The 19,335-nt window shown below is 41.6% G+C and overlaps 1 protein-coding gene across 2 annotated transcripts in view; it reads left to right on the forward strand.

The window, feature by feature from the left end:
- CREB3L2 (cAMP responsive element binding protein 3 like 2) overlaps positions 1-19,335 on the forward strand; it is a 187,887-nt gene that overhangs the window by 72,069 nt on the left and 96,483 nt on the right. The window contains exon 1 of one of the 2 annotated variants that reach the window (XM_016122874.2): positions 11,139-14,101. The exons of the other annotated variant lie outside the window; for it this stretch is intronic. Within the exon in view, the coding sequence (XP_015978360.2) occupies positions 14,000-14,101 (102 nt within the window). The 5' untranslated portion in view covers positions 11,139-13,999. Of the gene's footprint in view, positions 1-11,138; positions 14,102-19,335 lie in introns of those variants that run through there. 2 annotated transcript variants of the gene reach the window in all.

Below are 19,335 nucleotides of genomic sequence, written 5' to 3' on the forward strand. Positions count from 1 at the left end.
CGTGCAGGTTAAGTGACTACAGTTTTTTCAATTGATAGACTTCATTCTTTAGAGCAGTTTTATGTTTGCAGAAAAATGAGCAGAAAGTTAAAAGAGTTCACATGTACCACCTTAAACCTCTCCCCCAGTTTTCCCAGTATATTTGTTACAATGGATGAGCCATTGTAGATGCATTATTATTAACTAAAGTCCACAGTTTACATTATGATTCACTCTTTGAATTATATATTCTATGAGTTTTGATAAATGCATGATGACAATTATCCCCCATTACAATATTATACAGACAGATTTCACTGCCCTGTGCTCCAACTGCCCATCCTTCCCTCCATCCTTCCCTTTGAACTCCCGGTAACTAGTGATCTTTGATCTTTTTACTATAGCCATAGTTTTGAAATTTCCAAAATGTCATGTAGTTGGAGTCATACCGAATATAGGCTTTCAGACTGATTTCTTTTACTTAGCAATATGCATGCCTCTTTGTGGCTTGATAGTTCATTTCTTCTTTTCATTGCATACTATTCCATTGTATAGATATACCAGTTTGTTTATCCATTCACTTATTGAAGGGCATCTTGGTTATTTCTAAGTTTTGGTAATTATGCATCAAGCTATTATAAATATTTTTGAGCAGGCTTTTCAACTCATTTGGTTAAATTCCAAGGAGTGTGATTCTAGATTTTTTGGTAGGAGTATATTTAATTTTGTAAGAAACTGCTGAGCTTTCTTCCAAAATGGTTCTATCTTTTTGTGTTCCCACCAGCAGTGAACAAGAGTTCCTATTCTACAGCCTTGCTAGCATTTGGTGGTGTGAGTGTTATGCATTTTGGCCATTTGAACGTGTATAATGATTATCTCATTGTTTTAGCTTAAATTCCTTAATGATATATGATGTTGAGCGTCTTGTATGTCCATTTGCCATTCAGTGTACCTTCTTTGGTGAAGTGTCTGTTCAGTATTTTGTCAATTTTAAAATTGGGTTTATTTCTTATTGTCGAGTTTAAGACTTCTTTGTATATTTCAGACAGTAGTTCTTATCAGATATTGTTTTGCAAATATTTTCTCTCGGTCTGTGGCTTGTTTTTTCTTTATCTTAACAGTGTCTTTCTTGCAGCAAAAGCTTTAAATTTTAATGAAACCTCACTTATCAGGTTTTTTTTCATGGATTGTGCTTTTGGTTTTGTTTAGAAAGATTCATTACCAAACCCAAGGTCACCTAGATTTTCTCCTACGTTATGATCTAGAAATCTTATAGTTTTGCATTTTACATCTAGATTTGTGATTCATTTTTGAGTTAATTTTTATGAAAAGTGTGTAGGGTCTCTGATTAGATTATTTTATTTTTATTTATTTGTTTGTGTATATGTTTGCTTGTTTGTTTGTCTGTACCTGTCTAGCTATTCCAACATCATTTTTTTTTTTTTTATAAAAACTGTCCCTTCTCTATTGGATTGCCTTTGCTCCTGGTCAAAGATCAGTTGATTATATTTATATGGGGCTGTTTCTGGGCTTTCTAGTTTGTTCGATTGACCTTAGGTTACTTAGGCGTTTAATTTTCAGTATGTTGAAATTTTCTGGTTATCTTTTAGGTATCGATTTTTAGTTTAATTACACTGTGGACACAGAGCATATTGTCCACTTTTTTGACCTTTTGAAATTTTGAGACTTGATCTATTTTGGTGAACATTCCACATACACGCAAAAAGACTGTTCATCAGTGGTTGAATGTTGTATTCTATGAATGTCAATTAGAATTGAATTTTTCAAATTTGCTATAGCCTTAATGATTTTTTTTTCTTGTTCTTTTCCTCTGTCATCACATGGTATGCTGCCCTTATACCTGTCTCAGTGTCTTTTCTTCTTTAAGGCATTAGTTATATTGGATTAAGGATCCACCCTATACCAGCATGACCTCATTCCAGCTTAACTAATTAGATTTTCAATGCCCATATATCCAAATAAGGCCACATTCTGAGTAGCAGAGGTTCAGATGACAACATATTTTGCTGGGGGAGGGACAAAATTCAACCCGTAACAGCTAGATATAAATTTAGGCTCAAAATCATTTTCCTATAGTCATATTACATGTCACAATACATGTATTTATTTGACAAAGAACTTACATGTAGACTATATGAAGGAGTCCTATATATCAGTAATGAGTGTTGCGGCGCGATCAATTCTAAGACCCATAGAGCGAATTGAGATTTTATTAGCCAGCCGGTGACTGCTCTACCACGCAGAGTTAGAGGAGATCAGCCCCGAGCTCCCAAAAGAGGCACCTTATAAAGCCTAGAACCACACCCTGGTTAACATCAAACAAACATGCAGATTACAGAAGCAGACTTGGCCTTTAGCATATCTCTGCCTAGAACTATACCCTGGTTAACATCAAACAAGCAAGCAAGCAGGACCTTGGTCATCTTTTTAGTCTGTGCTATATCTACCTCATCTCTATTGTTGAATACTCATCGGGCTATCTTGACCAGCTTAGACAGGTTCTTTCCTTCAAACCCTTCCATACTTTGCAGTTTCTTTCTAGTATCTGGGGCCAACTGACTGACAAAGGCTAGATTCACAGCCTTCCTATTATTAGGGTCCTCCGGGCCAATAGGGGTATACAACTGGTACAACTCTAAGAGTCATTCCAGGAACGCCGCCAGTGACTCAAACTTAGTTTGGATGACCTTGCTTACCTTAGAGAGATTAGTAGGTCTTCTGGCGGCACACTGGAGGCCCTGGAGCAGAAACTGGTGATACTGTTTGAGAGCCTCCTTACATCGTTTGGTGTTGGGGTCCCAGGGTGGACGGGTATTTGGGAAGACATGATAGGACATGAGTAGGATCAGTGGTGGGCTGCCCATTCAGTTCGAACTCAGCTTTGGCAGCTTCTCAGATGATTCGCTCTAATTCCTCCGAGGTAAAAAGGACCTGGAGGAGCTGTTGGCAGTCATCCCAGGTTGGCTAATGAGTAAAGAAGATAGTCTCCAGGAGAGAGGGTAATCCCTGTGGTTTCTCTGAGAAAGAAGGGTTCTGATGTTTCCAGTTATACAGATCACTAATTGGGAAAGGAACATAGACTATGAAAGGCCTCTGAGGTTCAGTCCCCGCAGGGACTGAAGCTTGACCTATGTTAGTAAAAACAGGCAAGAAAAGAGAAAATCCCCATGACAGCCAAGTAAGCCAGGGCTAGGATCAGCCTCCGACCCAGAGTCTAGTCGGACGGGGCCATGGAGGCCAGACCTAAGGAAAGAATCAAAATAAGTAAACTTATGAAGACCAAGGCAATAGGAGGGTAACAGTACATTCGACCAGTCTGGACAGACAAACACAATACAGAAGGACAAGACAAACTACAGGTAACACAAAATGCTAGCGTACCCAAAAACCTGAATACCTGAACCAGAAACCTGAATACCTGAAGTCAAGTCTGACTTCTCAGACCTTGACCGAACGAGGGAAGTATCGCTGTGTCCATCCTTCCACTAGTTTTCTTTAGGGCCCACCAACAAACAGATCCAAATGCAGTCTGACTCATCAGTGAAGCTGTTCCAGATGGCTTGTGCCCGATTGTTACAGAATTGAACCTTTTGTCTACCTGCCCTCCTGGGTGAGCCTGCTTGGTGTCCAGGGCTGAGGAACGTCTCTCAGCGGCTGTCCCCTGGACAGGGCAGGTCCTTGCCCAAGGTGGCCAGGTTTGTGGGTCTTAGGAGATCTACCCCTCTGGAGAGATCTCGCTGGGGCCTCCAAATGTTGTGGTGTGATCAACTCTACGACCCACGGAGCCAACTGAGATGAATTAAGAGTCTTTATTAGCCAGCCAGCGACTGACTCTCTACCACGCAGGGTTAGAGGAGATCAGCCCCGAGCTCCCAAAAGAGGCGGCTTATAAAGCCTAGAACCACACCCTGGGTAACATCAAACAAGCAGGCAGATTACAGAAGCAGAAGTTGGCTCCCTTGAAAATTTTCCACCCTTAACAATGAGAAAGGCAAATATCCCAATTAAAAATGGACAAAAGACTTGAAGAGGTATTTCACAAAGCAGTAACATCCAAATGGCCAATAAATGTATGAAGGTGTGCAACATCATTACTCATAGAGGACGTAAGAATTAAAACCACCAGGACGCACCAGCCAGAATTAATACAATGAAATAGACTGTCGATAGCAGGCAAAGATGTGAAGATGAGGAGCGAGTGAAACTCTCATGTTGCTGATGAGACTATAAAGTGGTAAACCACTTTGAAAAACTTTGAAAATTTTCTAATAAAGCCGAACATACACAGTAATTTCACACTTAGGTGTGTGTATATATATATATATATATATATATATATATATATATATATATGCGCGTGTATATTTTCACAGCACAGAAAATTGGCAGAGACGTAGTAGACTTGGGTAACACTATCAAACAACTTTACCTAAGTAACATTTTTAGAACGCTCTGTCCACACTTGGACAAGAATGTTTACAGAAGCTTAATTGATAGTAGCCCTAAATAAGAAACAACCCCAAATTCCATCTATCGATAAAATACAGTAGAATATTGTTCCTCAATAAAAAAAAACAACAAAAACAAAGGACAGATAGTTCTCATTATTCTTGGATTTTGTACTTGAGATTTTTCTGATTTGCTGACATTTATTCGTAAAAGCCAAAATCAACGTGTTGTTTTTGTGGTCATTCGAGGACAGTATACAGAGTGGTTTGAGTCACCTGGTGGGCGGTTTCCAGGAAGGCTGGAACTGGGCCATGCTGTGTCATCTTTTGTCAGCTCTCGTACTATAAACACGGGCTACATTTTTTGCGCTTTTGTGCTTTTCGTTGGTGATGTCACTGTTTAAAATGGCCCCCATGTGTAGTGCTGAAGTGCAGGGAAGCTGAGGGGTGCCTTCCAGAGGGAACCCGTGTATTGGATCGACTGCGTTCAGGCAGGAGCTACAGTGCTGTTGGCAATGATTTCAGCGTGAATGAATCAACAATATTAACTAAATAACACATAAAGTGTTTTGATTTTGCTTGTTTTTTTGGATATTGATCAGTTGATATATATTGATATACATACATACATTTGATCAGTTGATATATAATACAATTTATATATATATAGATGTTTGTTTATAAATATTGATCAGTTGATGAAATTGTTGAGACCAGAGACTCACAGGAACCTAACCCTGGATTTCCTCTAAGGGCGGTGGTTCAGTGTTTGTGGGGACTTTATAGAACACAACTACTGTGAATAATGAGAAATGACTGCACATACAACGACATGGATGAATTCCACAGACACCGTGGGCCAGATACAGAATGTGTACTGTAGGCTTCCACTTATATCATGCTGAAGAACAGGCAAATCTGATGAAAGCTGAAAAAGAGATTATAGGGGAGTATAGGTTAGAATATTTTCTAATATTCTAATATTAGAAATATTAATACATTTCTAATATATTAGAAATAATATATAATATATAATATATTATATTAGAAATGTAATAAATTTCTAATATTCAAGGGGCTATTGGATAGTTTTGGGTTGATGGATATCTTATTGATGGATATCTTATCTTGAACTCGGAGGTGGAAATTAAGGTACAGCATGAGAATTAGTTCCGTCATTTCGGGTATGCTAGCTGCCATGTTCTCCTACTGCCACATGGTGGCAATGTTGTAGAAATGAACAAAATGCTGCTGAAACTTAAGTTCCTACTCTTTTGTAGTGAAGATACTTAGTTTCAAGTTGTGTTTTCCATCCTCCTCCAAGTAATCTCTGGCCTATACCACCCTCTCTGTGACAGCGTGGATGTTGTCCTAAGGCGAGTGCCCTGTACTGGTCTGAGGCAAATTGTGGCATGGCAGAGTATATCCTTGAGGCCTCAGTTCCTTCTGTAGCCCTTCCTCCATTGCCATTCCTTCCTCCTTTTCGTTTCTTACTCCTGTTCCACCTCATCCCCACTCCTTGGACACCGGGTGCCCTTAGGATGTCAAATTCAACAATTGAACCCTAATCATCCATTACTGGGAGAAGGTCACCTATAGTGAAACTCAAAAGAGAAAAGTGTATTATCTCGTGCCATATCATTGTTGTTCCTAGAAGTAAAATCTTAAAAAGGAGTAAATGCTTATCATTTGGAGAATAAAAAATGCTTTTTCCTGTTCAAAATAAGACAACAGGCCCAAATGGAGCTGCTTACACCAGTTCCACATCACCAAACTGAGACTGAATTACAGCTTCTGCTCTCCCACAAATAGAACCTTAAACCAGGCAATCAGAAATCATGTGATTGGTGCTAGTTAGGTCATCTGTCTAATTGAACCCCTGCCATACCTAAAGGAAAATAATCTTGCATAACTAACCCGTATAACTTCCTTGTTCCGGCTCCCTTCTGCTTATAAAAGTCTTTTATTTTGTACAGCTCCTTTGAGCTCCTTTCTGTCCACTGGGTTGAATGCTGCCTGACGTGAATCGATTTTTGCTCAGATACACTCTTAAAATTGTTAATGTGCCTAAATTCATCTTTTAACAATCCCTTTTTACTCAGTCATTAATGAGAATCCATTAGATCTATATTGGAAGAGTTCGGAAGTGGGCACAATAAAAAAATGACCAAGCCTCTGTATCTATACAGAATTATGTGAGCATAAAGAAAAGTATGGAAAGGTACACCCCAGGCTGTTATTACTTGGGATAAAATGGGAGTTTGGGGAAAAACAATTTAAAAAAATGTTCACTAAAAAGATTTGGATTAATAATAGCATGTGTAATATTTTAATCCCATTATTTAAATTATATATTTTGTGTGGATGCATAGCTATGTGTATATATATGTATACACATGTGAACATGTGTATATACATATACACACATGTATCCATATGTATATATATACACACACATATATCTGTGTATACATAAATCTAGCCTGTGTGTTTTCTGCCTTTTATATAATTATGCCTAGACTTTGCTCACGTTAGAATTATAAAGTTATTTCACCTCCATTTTCTCTGGATAGCTTTGTTTCATTTTACACGTAAATCTTTAGTCCATCCAAAGTTTATTCCCATGTAAGTTGTAAGGTAGGGGGTTTAATAAAATTTTGTTTTCAAACGATTAGCCAGTTGACTGAGAAAGTGTTCTCTCACATTTTTTGAAAAGCTGTATTGTGTTAGCAGGCTCAGGCTCAGTGGCAGCTTAGCGTGAGCATGGATTTAGAACGTGATCGTGTAGCTGCATTGTTGTTCCGTGGGCAGCGACGGTGGACCAGGGCCAGTGCCGTGTGGCTGCAGCTGCTCGTACGTGCGGCAGTTCCTATCGCTGACAGTGGCTCTGCCATCTCTGAATTTGCCAAGTTGGAAAGAAGTTTACAGATTTTTTTATTAGATTTTCAAAGGGTAACATGCTTTCCAGGCTTTCATAGTTCTCTCTCTCAGACACAAGAGACAGAGAGACATGTTTCCTTAGCTTCATGGGGAGGGGCACCCAGGGCCCACCTCAGGGGCCGTTCTCTATCCACAAGCAATTGTATAGGAAGCCAAGGCACTCGTGCCCTCCAGCACTTTCCAGCTCAATGTCCACCCAGGACACACTTCTCAGAGGCTGGCAGCAGCTCGCCTCATCCCTCCTTTTCTTCGATTCTTTACCTCAGCACTCAGAGTTCTTACCATTTATTTCTAGATCTCACAGGACTCCTGAGTTTATCCTGTAATCCTGGGTTTCCTGGGAGGAGACAGTAGATTTTCCAGACATCATCTTTACTCTCTGCTCCACATGCGAGAAAGAATAATGACTGTGAAATATAAAGGTACCATTTCTTGTTAGGCAATGATAATTGAAAGAAATTGCTCAAAGTAGAAACATTTCTTCGTTATACTGAAGATAGTTAGAACAGGAAGAAGTAAAAGAGAGAACATGGAGGATAGTAGAAGTTTGATCTCATTCCAAATTAGAATCAAGGGATGGAACATGTTAAAATAGAAGAAAAACTCCCAGAGGATGGTAGAAAGCCAAGAGTGTTACAGAACAAAATAGACACTCGTGTCTTCAGAATCCATTAAAACCATGTTCGGAGATGAGATAGGTGAGATCGTATGGACTGATACAATAAAAAGAAAAGCTGCTCAAGAGGAATGAGAAGTTCTTAAGAAAGCTAATCTGATTGTGTAACCACAAATGGTTTCGATACAGAAGGCAGGGGAGCAGTGCTTGGAGAGCGCAGTGCTCATCGTGGGAGTGCTGGCTGAGCTCACGAATGCACATGGACGAAGGGGAGAGAGGGGAGGAGTATAAGGGCATCACATGCACCTTGGGGAGTAATTACAGGATGCTAAATCTTAAATGTCATGAGGCCTACTTGTATTTTTTTTTAAAGGTATGGTGGTTTTATCAAGGAATCGAAGATGTTTAGAGGCAGCAAAATGATCAAAAAAGGGATACGCTTGCACTAGTAACTCCTGGGGTCATGTCGATGGTGACTTGATAGGTGTTATGGATTGAATTATGTCCCCCCAGAAGATGATGAGATCCTAACCACCAGTGTTTGAGACCGTGATCTTATTTAAAAATAGGATCATTCCAGATCTAGTTAGTCAAGGTAAGGTCATATTGCAGTCGCGTGGGCCCTTAATTCAATATGACTGGTGTCCCTAAAAGGAGAGAGAGTCACAGGAAGGAGGAGAATGCCACGTAAAGACACAGACACGTAAGAGGAGGATGCCGTGCGATGATGGCGGCGGAGATGGCGCCGATGGCAGCTGGAAGCCAAGGAACATCCAGGGTCGACAGCCACTGCTAGAAGCCAAGAACAGGCAAGCAAGGAGTCACAGGAGGAGCACGGCCCTGCCAACACCTTGATGTCAGGCTTCCGGCCTCTAGAACAATTAATTCTGTTGTCGTGAGCCACCCAGTTTGTGTGTTTGTGTGGCGCTTTGTGTTTGCAGCCCCAGGAAACTAACAGTTAGGCATCTGTTAGGTGTCAGCTTCCTCTCTTGCCTGCCCCTTCCCTTCGCATCGCTCCCGTCATTCCGCGAGGAAGACCTTTATATGCCAACTGCTGTCCAGTGTCGCACACATGCTTTCTTCCACGCTCCCACTTGAGAAGACCGAGACTTCAAGGATCGTGTTCTATGTTGTATCAGGATATGGCTCTAAGGATGCTTAGTATTTCGCACAGCTTTTTCATGTTGGCTTCGACTTTTCCTTTCAGCAATGCAGGCAACAGGCTTGCACTGAGCTTTCCCTCTAAGCAAGGAAGAAGTAAAACTGTTGCTTTTTGCAGATGACCTAACATTCTATGTAGAAAACTCTAAAGACTCCACTGTTAGAATAAAGGAATTCAGTAAAGTTGCAGAATACAAAATCAATAAACAAAAATCTTTTGTTTCTATATACTAATAACAAACTATCAGAAGGAGAAATTAAGAAAACAGTTTCATTTACAGTTGCATCAAAGAAAATAAAATACCTAGGAAAAAGTTTAACTAAGAAAGTGAAAACTTGTACACTGAAAACTATAAGATAATTGATTAAAGAAATAGAAGACACAAAGAAATGTAAAAATAGTCCATGCTCATACATTGGAAGACACTATTGTTAAAATGCCCATACCACTTAATACAATCTATGGATTCAATGCAATCCCTGCTAAAATTCCAGTGGCATTTTTCATAAAAATAGAACAAACATCTTAGAATTTGTATGGCAACACAAAAGACCTCAAATAGCTAAAGCAATCTTGAGAAAGAACAACAAAGCCAGAAGCATTATGCTTCTTGTTTTTAAGCAATATTACCATGCTGTAGTAATCAAAACAGTATGGTATTGGCATAAAAATGAACACACAGATCAATGTAACAGAGAGTCCAGAAATAGACCTACACATTTTTGGTCAGTTAATTTAGCACAAGGGGCCAAGAATATACAATGGGGAAAGGATAGTCTCTTCAATAAATGATGTTGGGAAAACTGGATAGCCACCTGCAAAATAACGAAACTGGACCACTATCTTATACCATACACAAAAATTCATACAAAATGGATTAAAGACTTGACTGTAAGATCTGAAACCATAAAACTCTTAGAAGAAAACATAGGTGGTAAGCGCCTTGACATTGTTCTTCATGATGATTTTTTTGGATTTGATACCAAAAGTAGAGGCAAGAAAAGCAAAAATAAACAAGAGGCTACATCAAACTGAAAAACTTTTGCACAACAAAGGAAACCATCAACAAAAAATTGCAATAGAAAAAATCATTTGCAAATCATATAACTGAAAAGGGGTTAGTATCTAAAATATATAATGAACTCATACAACTCAACAGCAAAAGAACAAAAAATCTGATTAAAAAATGGGCCAAGGATCCGAACAGACATTTTTCCAAAGAAGACATACATATGGTCAACAGGTACATGAAAAGGTGCTCGGTATTACCAATTACCAGGGAAATGCAATGAGGTACGTCTGTTAGAATGTCTATTTTCAAAAGACAAGGAATGACAAGTGTTGGCGAGGATGTGGAAGAAAGGGAACCCTTGTGCACTGTTGGTGGAATGTTAATTGGTGCAGAGGCTATGAAAAACAGTATGGAGGATCCTTAAAACTACCATATGATCCAGCAATTCTACGTTTGAGTATCCAAAAGAAATGAAAACACTAACTTGAAAAGATAGCTGCACCCCCGTGTTCACTGAAGCACTATCGATAATAGCCAAGACATGGAAGCAGCCTAAGTGTCCATTAGTGTATGAGTGGATACAGAAAATGTGGTATATATGCACAATGGAATATTATTCAGTCATAAAAAAGGCAATCTTTTCATTTGCAACAACATGGATGGTCCTTGAGGTAATTATGCTAACTGAAATCTGACAGAGGAATGACAAATCCTATATGATCTCACTCATATGTGGGGTATTAAAAAAAAACTACTGGACTCACGGATACAAAGAACAGATCGATGGCTGCCAGAGGCAGGAAATGAGGAGTGGGCCAAATGGGTGAAGGGGATCCAAAGGTAAGAACTTCCAGTTATAAAATACTTAGTACTGGGGGTGTAAAGTACAGCATGGTGACTATAACTAGACATTGCGGTTATCATTTCAAAATATATACAAATATTGAATCACCTTGTATACCTGAAACTAATATGTTGGTTATATCTAAAAAAAAAAAAGAGAGAGAGAGCAAGTGCTGGAAAAAGAGTCAACAAAATTGCTAACTCCTAAAAATGAGAGGGAAAGGGACAAACTCTAGACTTAAGATGTAGAACAGGCCATGGCTCATGGGCTAGTGAGACGCCTTACATATATTGCATGGGAAATGGGAGAAGAATACGTGAAAACCAAGGAGACTGAAAAAACTCACCAGCATGGATTGTGATATTACTATTAGAGTACAGATAAATTCAATTAAACACTTAGGACATCAGTTATTATATTACTTATTTTATGAAGGAAAAATTTAGTGGCTTAGAACTATACATTTATTGCCTTTAGTTTCTGTCGGTCAGGAATCTGGGTGAGGCTTAGCTGACTCCTCTGGCTCAGGGTCTCTCACAAGGCTGCAGTGATCTGAAGGCTTGATTGTGGGAGGACTCGCTTCCATAGTCACTCATATGGTTAATAGCAGGATTCAGGTAGTGACCATGGGTTGCTGGACTGAGGGCCTCAGTTCCTTGCTGGCTGTTGGCTGGATACCTTCCTTAGTTCCTTGCTATGTAGGCCTCTCCATAAAGTAGCTTACAGCATGACTTCCCTCAGGGCACACAAGCAAGAGAGGAAGGAAAATGAGCAAGACAGGGGGCCGAATCTTTTGCCAGCCCATCACTTTTGTCATATTTTATTTGTTAGAAGGAAGTCCCCAGGTCCAGCCCTTACTCAAGAGGAGTGTTACACGGGGTATGGATACCAAGAAGCAGGATCGCTGCAGCATCTTAGAAGCTGCCTTCCACATGGGGCATGACCAGGGCCTGATTTTGTCGGAAGCAGAAATGTTTGGCAGATAAACATTTCAATATTAAGGAGGGTGTACCCGTTTCTTACTTCGCTTGTGTTGAGAATTATCTTACAAAAAAATAAAAAAGGTCTTTAAAAATCGAAAAGGTTAATCTATAAAAAGGATGTGGCGAAGGAGGTAGCAGATTGGAAAATAAAATCCAAGGACCAAGAGGAAAATGAGAAAATGATTACGTAAGGAAGGTGCATGACCATACATTAGAATTTCCACTTTAGCATTAAAATGTTCTCTGGAGACCTGAGAGAGAGCACCAGACAAATGGAAGTTTCTATGATAAACTGCTGCTTAAAAACAACGGAGCGCTAAGAAATTTGACTGACCCCATCTACCAAAAAATACTTGCCAAGGGGACAAAGTAAATACTTAGTACCTGAATGTGCCATTGTAAGGAAATTCCAGTCAATTGTCAAACCCTCCTTTGTATTTAAAATGAGCAAACTAGCTATTCAAGGACTTTTTGTTTTCTTAAAAGGAGTCTAAAAGGAGGTGGAAAAATCACAACATTGGGGGAACTACTTTAGATAGGCCCTTTACTAATCTAATCGGGTTTTGTGTTCTTGCTGCTGCCGTCTCTAGGGCCTTCTCTTCCATCGCTCATTGCCTGACACATCATGCTGCAGCCACACTTGCCTCCCTGTCAGTCAGGACAACTCAAACTCCTCCCCAAACCTCATTTCATTCAGTTCTGCGCTCAACAGTTGCCTTCCCAGAACTTCCCTGACTGTTATAATGTCATCGCGGCGACCTGCCCCATACTCTTACCTTGCTTTTATCTATTATAGTAGTTACTAGTTTCCGAACTTATGTCTTTATCTATCTGTTTATTGCCTGACTCCTGCAATGAGATAAGTTCTATGGTCTTTAGCCGACTGCTCTAGGACCCGAAAACGCAAGCCACGGGCTCTTAAGAATCCGTAGTCTGTTGAGTGAATGAAAGGAAAAATATAACTGAAGCACATAAATAACATGTCAGCAGAAGGGCTTAACAAAAAGGACAAAAAATGTGAAGAACAAGCAATGAGTTTGCTAAAACTCTACTAGGAATTCATGCACAATGGGGAATATGAATATATATATGTGTATAATATGTAATTTATTTTTTAAAAATCCCCAAAGACTCAAATGAACTAATCTACTCGATAATATTTAGTACGGTATATAAGTCCGCCCTCACTGCAACACTCTTTTCCTCTAGATGCGCCTGCTATTTTCTGGGGAGCCTCCGTAAGGAGATTGAGATCGAGCGCACCTCCCTCTTCCATAAAAATGTATTCTTGTCGCTATTTGATTGGATGGCCCTCCGAGACGCCCCTTTTTCATTGGCCACGACCCCAGTCCATCACTCTCGGACCCAAGCCCTCCATTGGTCCGGTGCCTCAGACAGAGGTTGCTGGCTTTGCAGAAGCAGGAGGAGTGCCCCGGTGACGTCAAAGGCACTCCCGCCCACATTCCAACATCTGGGCGGAGACTTCACGCAGTCCCTGCTTTTGGGGGCGGGACATGGCGGAGAGAAAGACTTATGATTGGGTAGGGTGGGAGAAATGAGTATTCGATTGGTTGCTTCCCTGGAGGGAGGTGGAGTTGTGGCTGGGTCCTGGAGTCGAGCTGAGGCGCTCTGGGGAATCTCAAAGTTTGTGTCTGGAGCAGTTGTGGAAAGTGGGCTTACTGAGAGAGAATTTTCTTGGGATGAGAGCTGATCTACCTTCATTTTGGATGCACGCCGTGCTTTAACCCTTTCAAGCCTTCTGCCCGATCCCTGGACGGCCTGTCTCCCGGGGATTTTCAGATCTCCGAGCATACCGGACGGGAGCTTCTGGCAGTTCTCTCTCAGGCCAGGGAGCGAACATTTTCCTAAGTGCATAAACTACGCACACGTACACACGCACACATACTCGCGGAGCCGGATCTCGCCCTCGGAGGCGGCTCTGCCCGCTCCCCTCCTGCCCTCATCATCCTCTGCCCAGCGCGCCTCGGACCGCCATGGAGGTGCAGGAGAGCGGGGAGCAGAGCGTCCTGCAGTGGGACCGCAAGCTGAGCGAGCTGTCAGAGCCCGGGGAAAGCGAGGCTCTCATGTATCACACGGTGAGGACTTGGCCGGGCGAGAAAGGCGGCTTGAAAGGGGGAGCGTTGTCGTCAGAGGAACAGCTGGGCACAGGGAACAGGGATGGAAGTACTTGGGATGAGGCAAGCCCAGAAAGAAGAGATCTGGGGAGAGGCGTGGTTTTCTACCTGAATAGGTAGAAGTGGGCAGCTGATCCTTTTAAACTTTCAATAATAATAATGACACAGTGTTACTTTAGCATTTCATAGCCCCTCCCCCCAGGCTTTTTTCCCTATGTGTGATTTCATTTTCTGTCGCTATCAGTACTGTAAAGCGGCGAAGGGTAAGGTGTTTGAGAATAATGTCTTTAGTTTGCTGCCGATTTTTGTGGGAATGTTTTTAAAAACGAAACAAAATAAACTAGCATTCTTTCCTTTGCTGTCAGGTTCTCGCTCTTCCTTTACTTTCTTGTTTATATTTCAAGAAGTACGCGTATGTGTTTTAGAAAGGCTCCTTTGCAGTGGGAGGAGGATCACTTTATTTATACAGCCAAGAAATCTGCTTCCTCCCTCTTCAGAGAAATATGGAAAATCTGAGGTAGTTGCATATTTCAGAAAGGCTTTGGAGAAGGTGGGACAGCTCACCAGTTCCTCGTTCAGTCTTCTCTCTGAGACCCCTTCCGGGATTAAACTGTCACAGAGCAAGCGCATGTCTTTGAAAATTTTCAATTCCAATTTTTTGATATTAAATTTGTGAAATGGAATTTTGTTCCCCGTAGCTGGCACTGGTAAATGACTTGTATGTGAGATTTCTTTGTTTCTTTTTTATAAACGCAGAAATGGGTGGGGGAAGGACATTAATGAGAAAACGAGAGGCTTGGCTGTTTCCCCTTCATGATTCTTTTAATAGGGTCAATGCCAGGATATTCGAAACTTCTGCAAAATGGCCTGCAGGCTCCACCCCTTTTGGCCTTTGCCTCTGCCTGATGGATGTTATTTTGGGAAAAGGGATGAGGGCCTCCCTGTGATTCCCACCAAAGCGTTTGTGGTGTCTGAGAATGGCTTGTTTAAAATATGCAGAGCGCAGGGCCTAGAGGGAATGGTAGTTCATGCTGGGGCAAAAGCCAGATGTGGTGTGTAGTGTGATCTGCCAGGCTTTGCTCATGGAGCCTGTCCCGAGGAGACCGCGTGGGCTGCATTTGGATTGGGAGCCCAGATGTACTTCCCGTCATCAGTAAAGAACTTAGAGCACCTTTGGCCTTCAGATATCTTCTGATACTTGGATGCTGCAGAGGTTTCTGCCATCAGGGGCTGCATTATAACCATGTGCGGAGGGGCAGTGCCTCTCTTTTGTTCTTAAACCCTGTGAGAATGTCCCATCCAGCCACTGTAATACACAGCTTTGGGGGTGTCTTTGGGCAGGTGGGATGAATTATGCCCAGGTGTCCCCATTTCCTTTCTTGAGCCCCATGACTTGTATTTGTGTGATTGCAGGCCAGGGTTTGAGATGCTACCTGTGACTGTGACATTACTCCAGGCTGGAGAGCGTGGACTGGCTCTAACATCTTCATACACAGTTTCAGGGGCAGAGGCCTTATGTTCCTTTTGGGATTAAGGGCTCGGCTTTTCTGTGTCATCAGAATGAAGCAGCAATATGTCATTTTCTTTTAATTTTGTTTTTTAAAAATGACTATGTTCACCACTTAGGGACACATCTCTCTTGTGGGCAGTTCACGCATGTAAAATGCCACTCATGATTGCCGCGAATCATTGCCAAAAAAGCTGTGTGTATGAATTAGTGTTGAAAGAGGTGTTGGATTTAGTAGCACAGACGACTGGATTATATTCTTTCTAAACTAAGGGAGTTTGGCAGAGATCCGAAAATAGATAACTTTTCCCATCTGTTTCCTGCACTCTGTTGGGTATCCAGTTGCAGAGTTGGTTGTTATTGCCATTTGCCCGTAATGTGGAGTGGACTTACCTCTAGGAAAAAAGAAACGGCCTGATTATGCATTCATGTAAAGGTGTATTTGTTCTTTTAATTAATAGTTAGTTATTGAATATCTTCCATGTGCCTACCACTGTTCTAAGCAGTTGGGATATATCAATGAACCAAAGCAGATAAAAATTCCTGACCTCGAGAAGCATGCATTCTTGTGTGTGTGTGTGTGTGTGTGTGTGTGTGTCTTTGTAGAAGAAATAAACAATAAATGGTAAACGTAACAAAGAAGTAAGTGAAATAGTATGTTAGACAATATAGGTGGTATGGAAGAAGTAAAAGAACAAGGCACGAGAAATGGAGGAAACAGGTTGGAGGAAGGGCAACTATGCTTTCGAATCGAGAGATTAGAATAAGCTTCCGATGGAAAGTGGATCTGAACAAAGGCTTGAAGGAGGGGAGAATGGTAGCTCAGTTGGATGAAAAGCCAGAGCAAAGGCCCGAAGGTGGGAATGTGTCTGGCATGAGCCTGTGGTAACATCACCTTCTGTTTTTGATTCTCCTGTTTTGGTCAGTCATCTTCCATGTAAATGCAGGTGACTTCTGAGACACAGTGCTTGTGTTTGGAATGACTCCATAAAACTTTCCGGGTTGAGTGGATTGCGTGTTATGTAGGGACGGGAAAGCCTGCAGGGAGGGTAAGGCGCAGATGTAAGTTAGGAAAGTGGTAAGGTGATGGATGATGGCTACCATCTATTATTATCCGAAAGGGAAGGCTGGCTTCATGAGTTGCCACCTGTGCAGTCCCACTTCTCTGCTGTCATTATCTTGAAATCCTTAATAGTTTCTGAATAGGCGTCCCAACTTTCCATTTTGTATTGAGTTCCAAAGATCATGTCGCTGGTCCTGCTGAAAGACCTTGTACTTAGTGCTTTTCAAAAAGTATACCATCAAACCCTCTTCGTGACCCAATGAAGGCGTCATTTTTTATTATTTTCACTTTACAAATAAGGAAAACGAGTCTCAGTGGAAGTTCCCACAGCTAATTAGTGACAGAACCAGAAACTAATTTCAAGTCCGCCTGCCTCCAAAGCCCACGTTTGTGCCCTGCATGCTCTGAGTGAAGGACCCAGGCGTGAGGTGAAGGAATGGCGTTAGAGCATGGGAGAGGACGACTGCAGTCAGAACTTGCTGAGCCTGAAGGCAGCTAATTTTTAACAGAGCTGGAGGTGCTAGCCACCAGGCCTTCCCAGCACTGATCACTCTGTTTGCTCTAAATCAAGGGATTTAGTTACCACACGCATGATTGCTAATGCCCTGTTTTAGAAAACCTGTCACCTACCTGATTTAAAAAACTCAGAAGATTCGATTTGCCTAAGGCTGGGATTGTAAAGTGTCTCAGGAGCCTTCTGTGAGTCATCAGGAGCCATATTTTTCTCCTTTGGTTAATTGTGAAGAGGACTTCTTGGTCCAGGACAAAGGCTTAGAGGATACAGGTTCAAAGTCTACAAAATAATGAAGCACGTAGATAGAATGAATATGGACTTGCTCGTTAGATCCTGAATCATTAGAACTTTGGCCTTCTTGAAGTTTAAAAAATAATTCTCATCCAGATGATGAGACATATTTTAAATCAGTGAGTAGTACTCCTAGGAAAGGGTCTTGAGGGATGAGAGGTCAAGGGAGGGAGAGAGGAAGAGGGAGTTATTTACACACTATTCCGTTGGTGCTGTTCAGATTTTTACCTCCTGAATGTATTTAGAAAATGAAAAACGATAGTTTAAAGGTACCACATAAAACTGGACTAGACATAACTTCAGCATGAATTTCCTTGAGGGCAGAGGGGGATCTGGGGTGCTATTAATGCTCAACACCATTCCAGCTGGCAGAGGGGCGCTCGGTGGCAAGGGTGGGGGGTTAACAGGGTTTGTGTGGAATAAACTCCGTGATCTTGGTAACTTTCTTATATTTCAGTTTAGCGATCTGGAGAATAGGGATTTTATCAATTAATGCAATGATTTTCTCTTTCCAAAAAAGTATACCACAGGAACCTAGCTAGTCTTTGCAAAGATAATGAGAGAAGTTCTGCTTGTTTTAAATGTTAAATTCCTATAAATCCAGTTCTGTGTAAAATGACCGAGTAGTTAAGCTATTTCGATTTTAACACCAGTTGGATCTTAGAGTGAAATGGCTGAACCCAGACAGCGATAGGTGGGGAGGTAAGGGAATGTCCAGCCCGCCTGGTGTCCGGATGTGAAGGCCATCTGGCTTCCACATCTCTCACTGCCTGCCAGAATGGAGTTGGCCGTTCCCCCTTCCTCCTTGGCCCAGAGACCGATGGAGCTCTGGTGAGATACCGATGCTGGTGGTTTGTTGTTTGCCTCCTGCTGTTGGCCCCTGGCCAGGTTCTGAGGGGAAACCTGGGTCCCCTTGGCTTGAGAGTATCATTCCCTCTGGTCACCAGACCTCCACAAACTGATTTCCAGTAGGAGACAAAATTGGGAAGTGAGTACAATTTGTCTTCTAGGCCCTCGCTTCACTTTTTTTCCACCCCTTTTGTGTTTCCTTTGCTTTTTGGACTCCACGCGCTCACTTTAATGATGTTCTCTTTCCAGTTTTTCCTCTGAAATTTCGCTCTCCAAAAGACTTGATTAGCTTAACGCTAATATTTTTAACAGTAGTTACTTCAGGTCGAAAGGGTGCGTCTCTAAATGGAGAACCTAAGGCAATAGGCTAAGGCAATATAGTCAGGTAGTGGGGGAGAAATATTTGAAGAGTTGAGGGAGTCGGGGGGCTCGTAACCTTCTACTATTCCATACGTGTGGCCTTGCACAAGTGTTGTGTGTTGCTGATTTGTCTATGTTCTAAAGGATTTTCATTGGCTTGATAAAAAAACACTTTGGCCCATTATATTATTGTCTCTGAATTTGTTCTCGCGATGTTAACGGGATGTGGGGGAAGGTGGACTTGGGCACAGTCCTGAAAGATGAGAGGGTGGTACCAAGTATCGCACTTGCCTTCTTTCTGAGAGATCCCTGAGTGATGATATTCATGGAGCTCTGATGTCAGTTGCTCCTGCAGGAGAAATGAGGCATCGCTTCCAGGTTACTGGTTGGATTAAGTTATAACACTTGCAAGCTGCCAGTAACTGAAAACTGATTCAGATTGCTTATACAGTAAGTAAATTTTTATGTCATGTTGCAAAAGGCCTGTAAGTACAGCTACTTGGTTGGCTGATTCGGTAACCCCCGAGCGTGGTCATGGACCCAGATTCCATCCATCTATGTGCAGATTTCATCTTTGGGTTGGTGGCAACCTGAAGGCAACTCATACTCAT

The sequence above is a fragment of the Rousettus aegyptiacus genome, unplaced genomic scaffold (genome assembly GCF_014176215.1).
Source record: "Rousettus aegyptiacus isolate mRouAeg1 unplaced genomic scaffold, mRouAeg1.p scaffold_m13_p_13, whole genome shotgun sequence".
NCBI classification, from domain to species: Eukaryota; Metazoa; Chordata; class Mammalia; order Chiroptera; family Pteropodidae; genus Rousettus; species Rousettus aegyptiacus.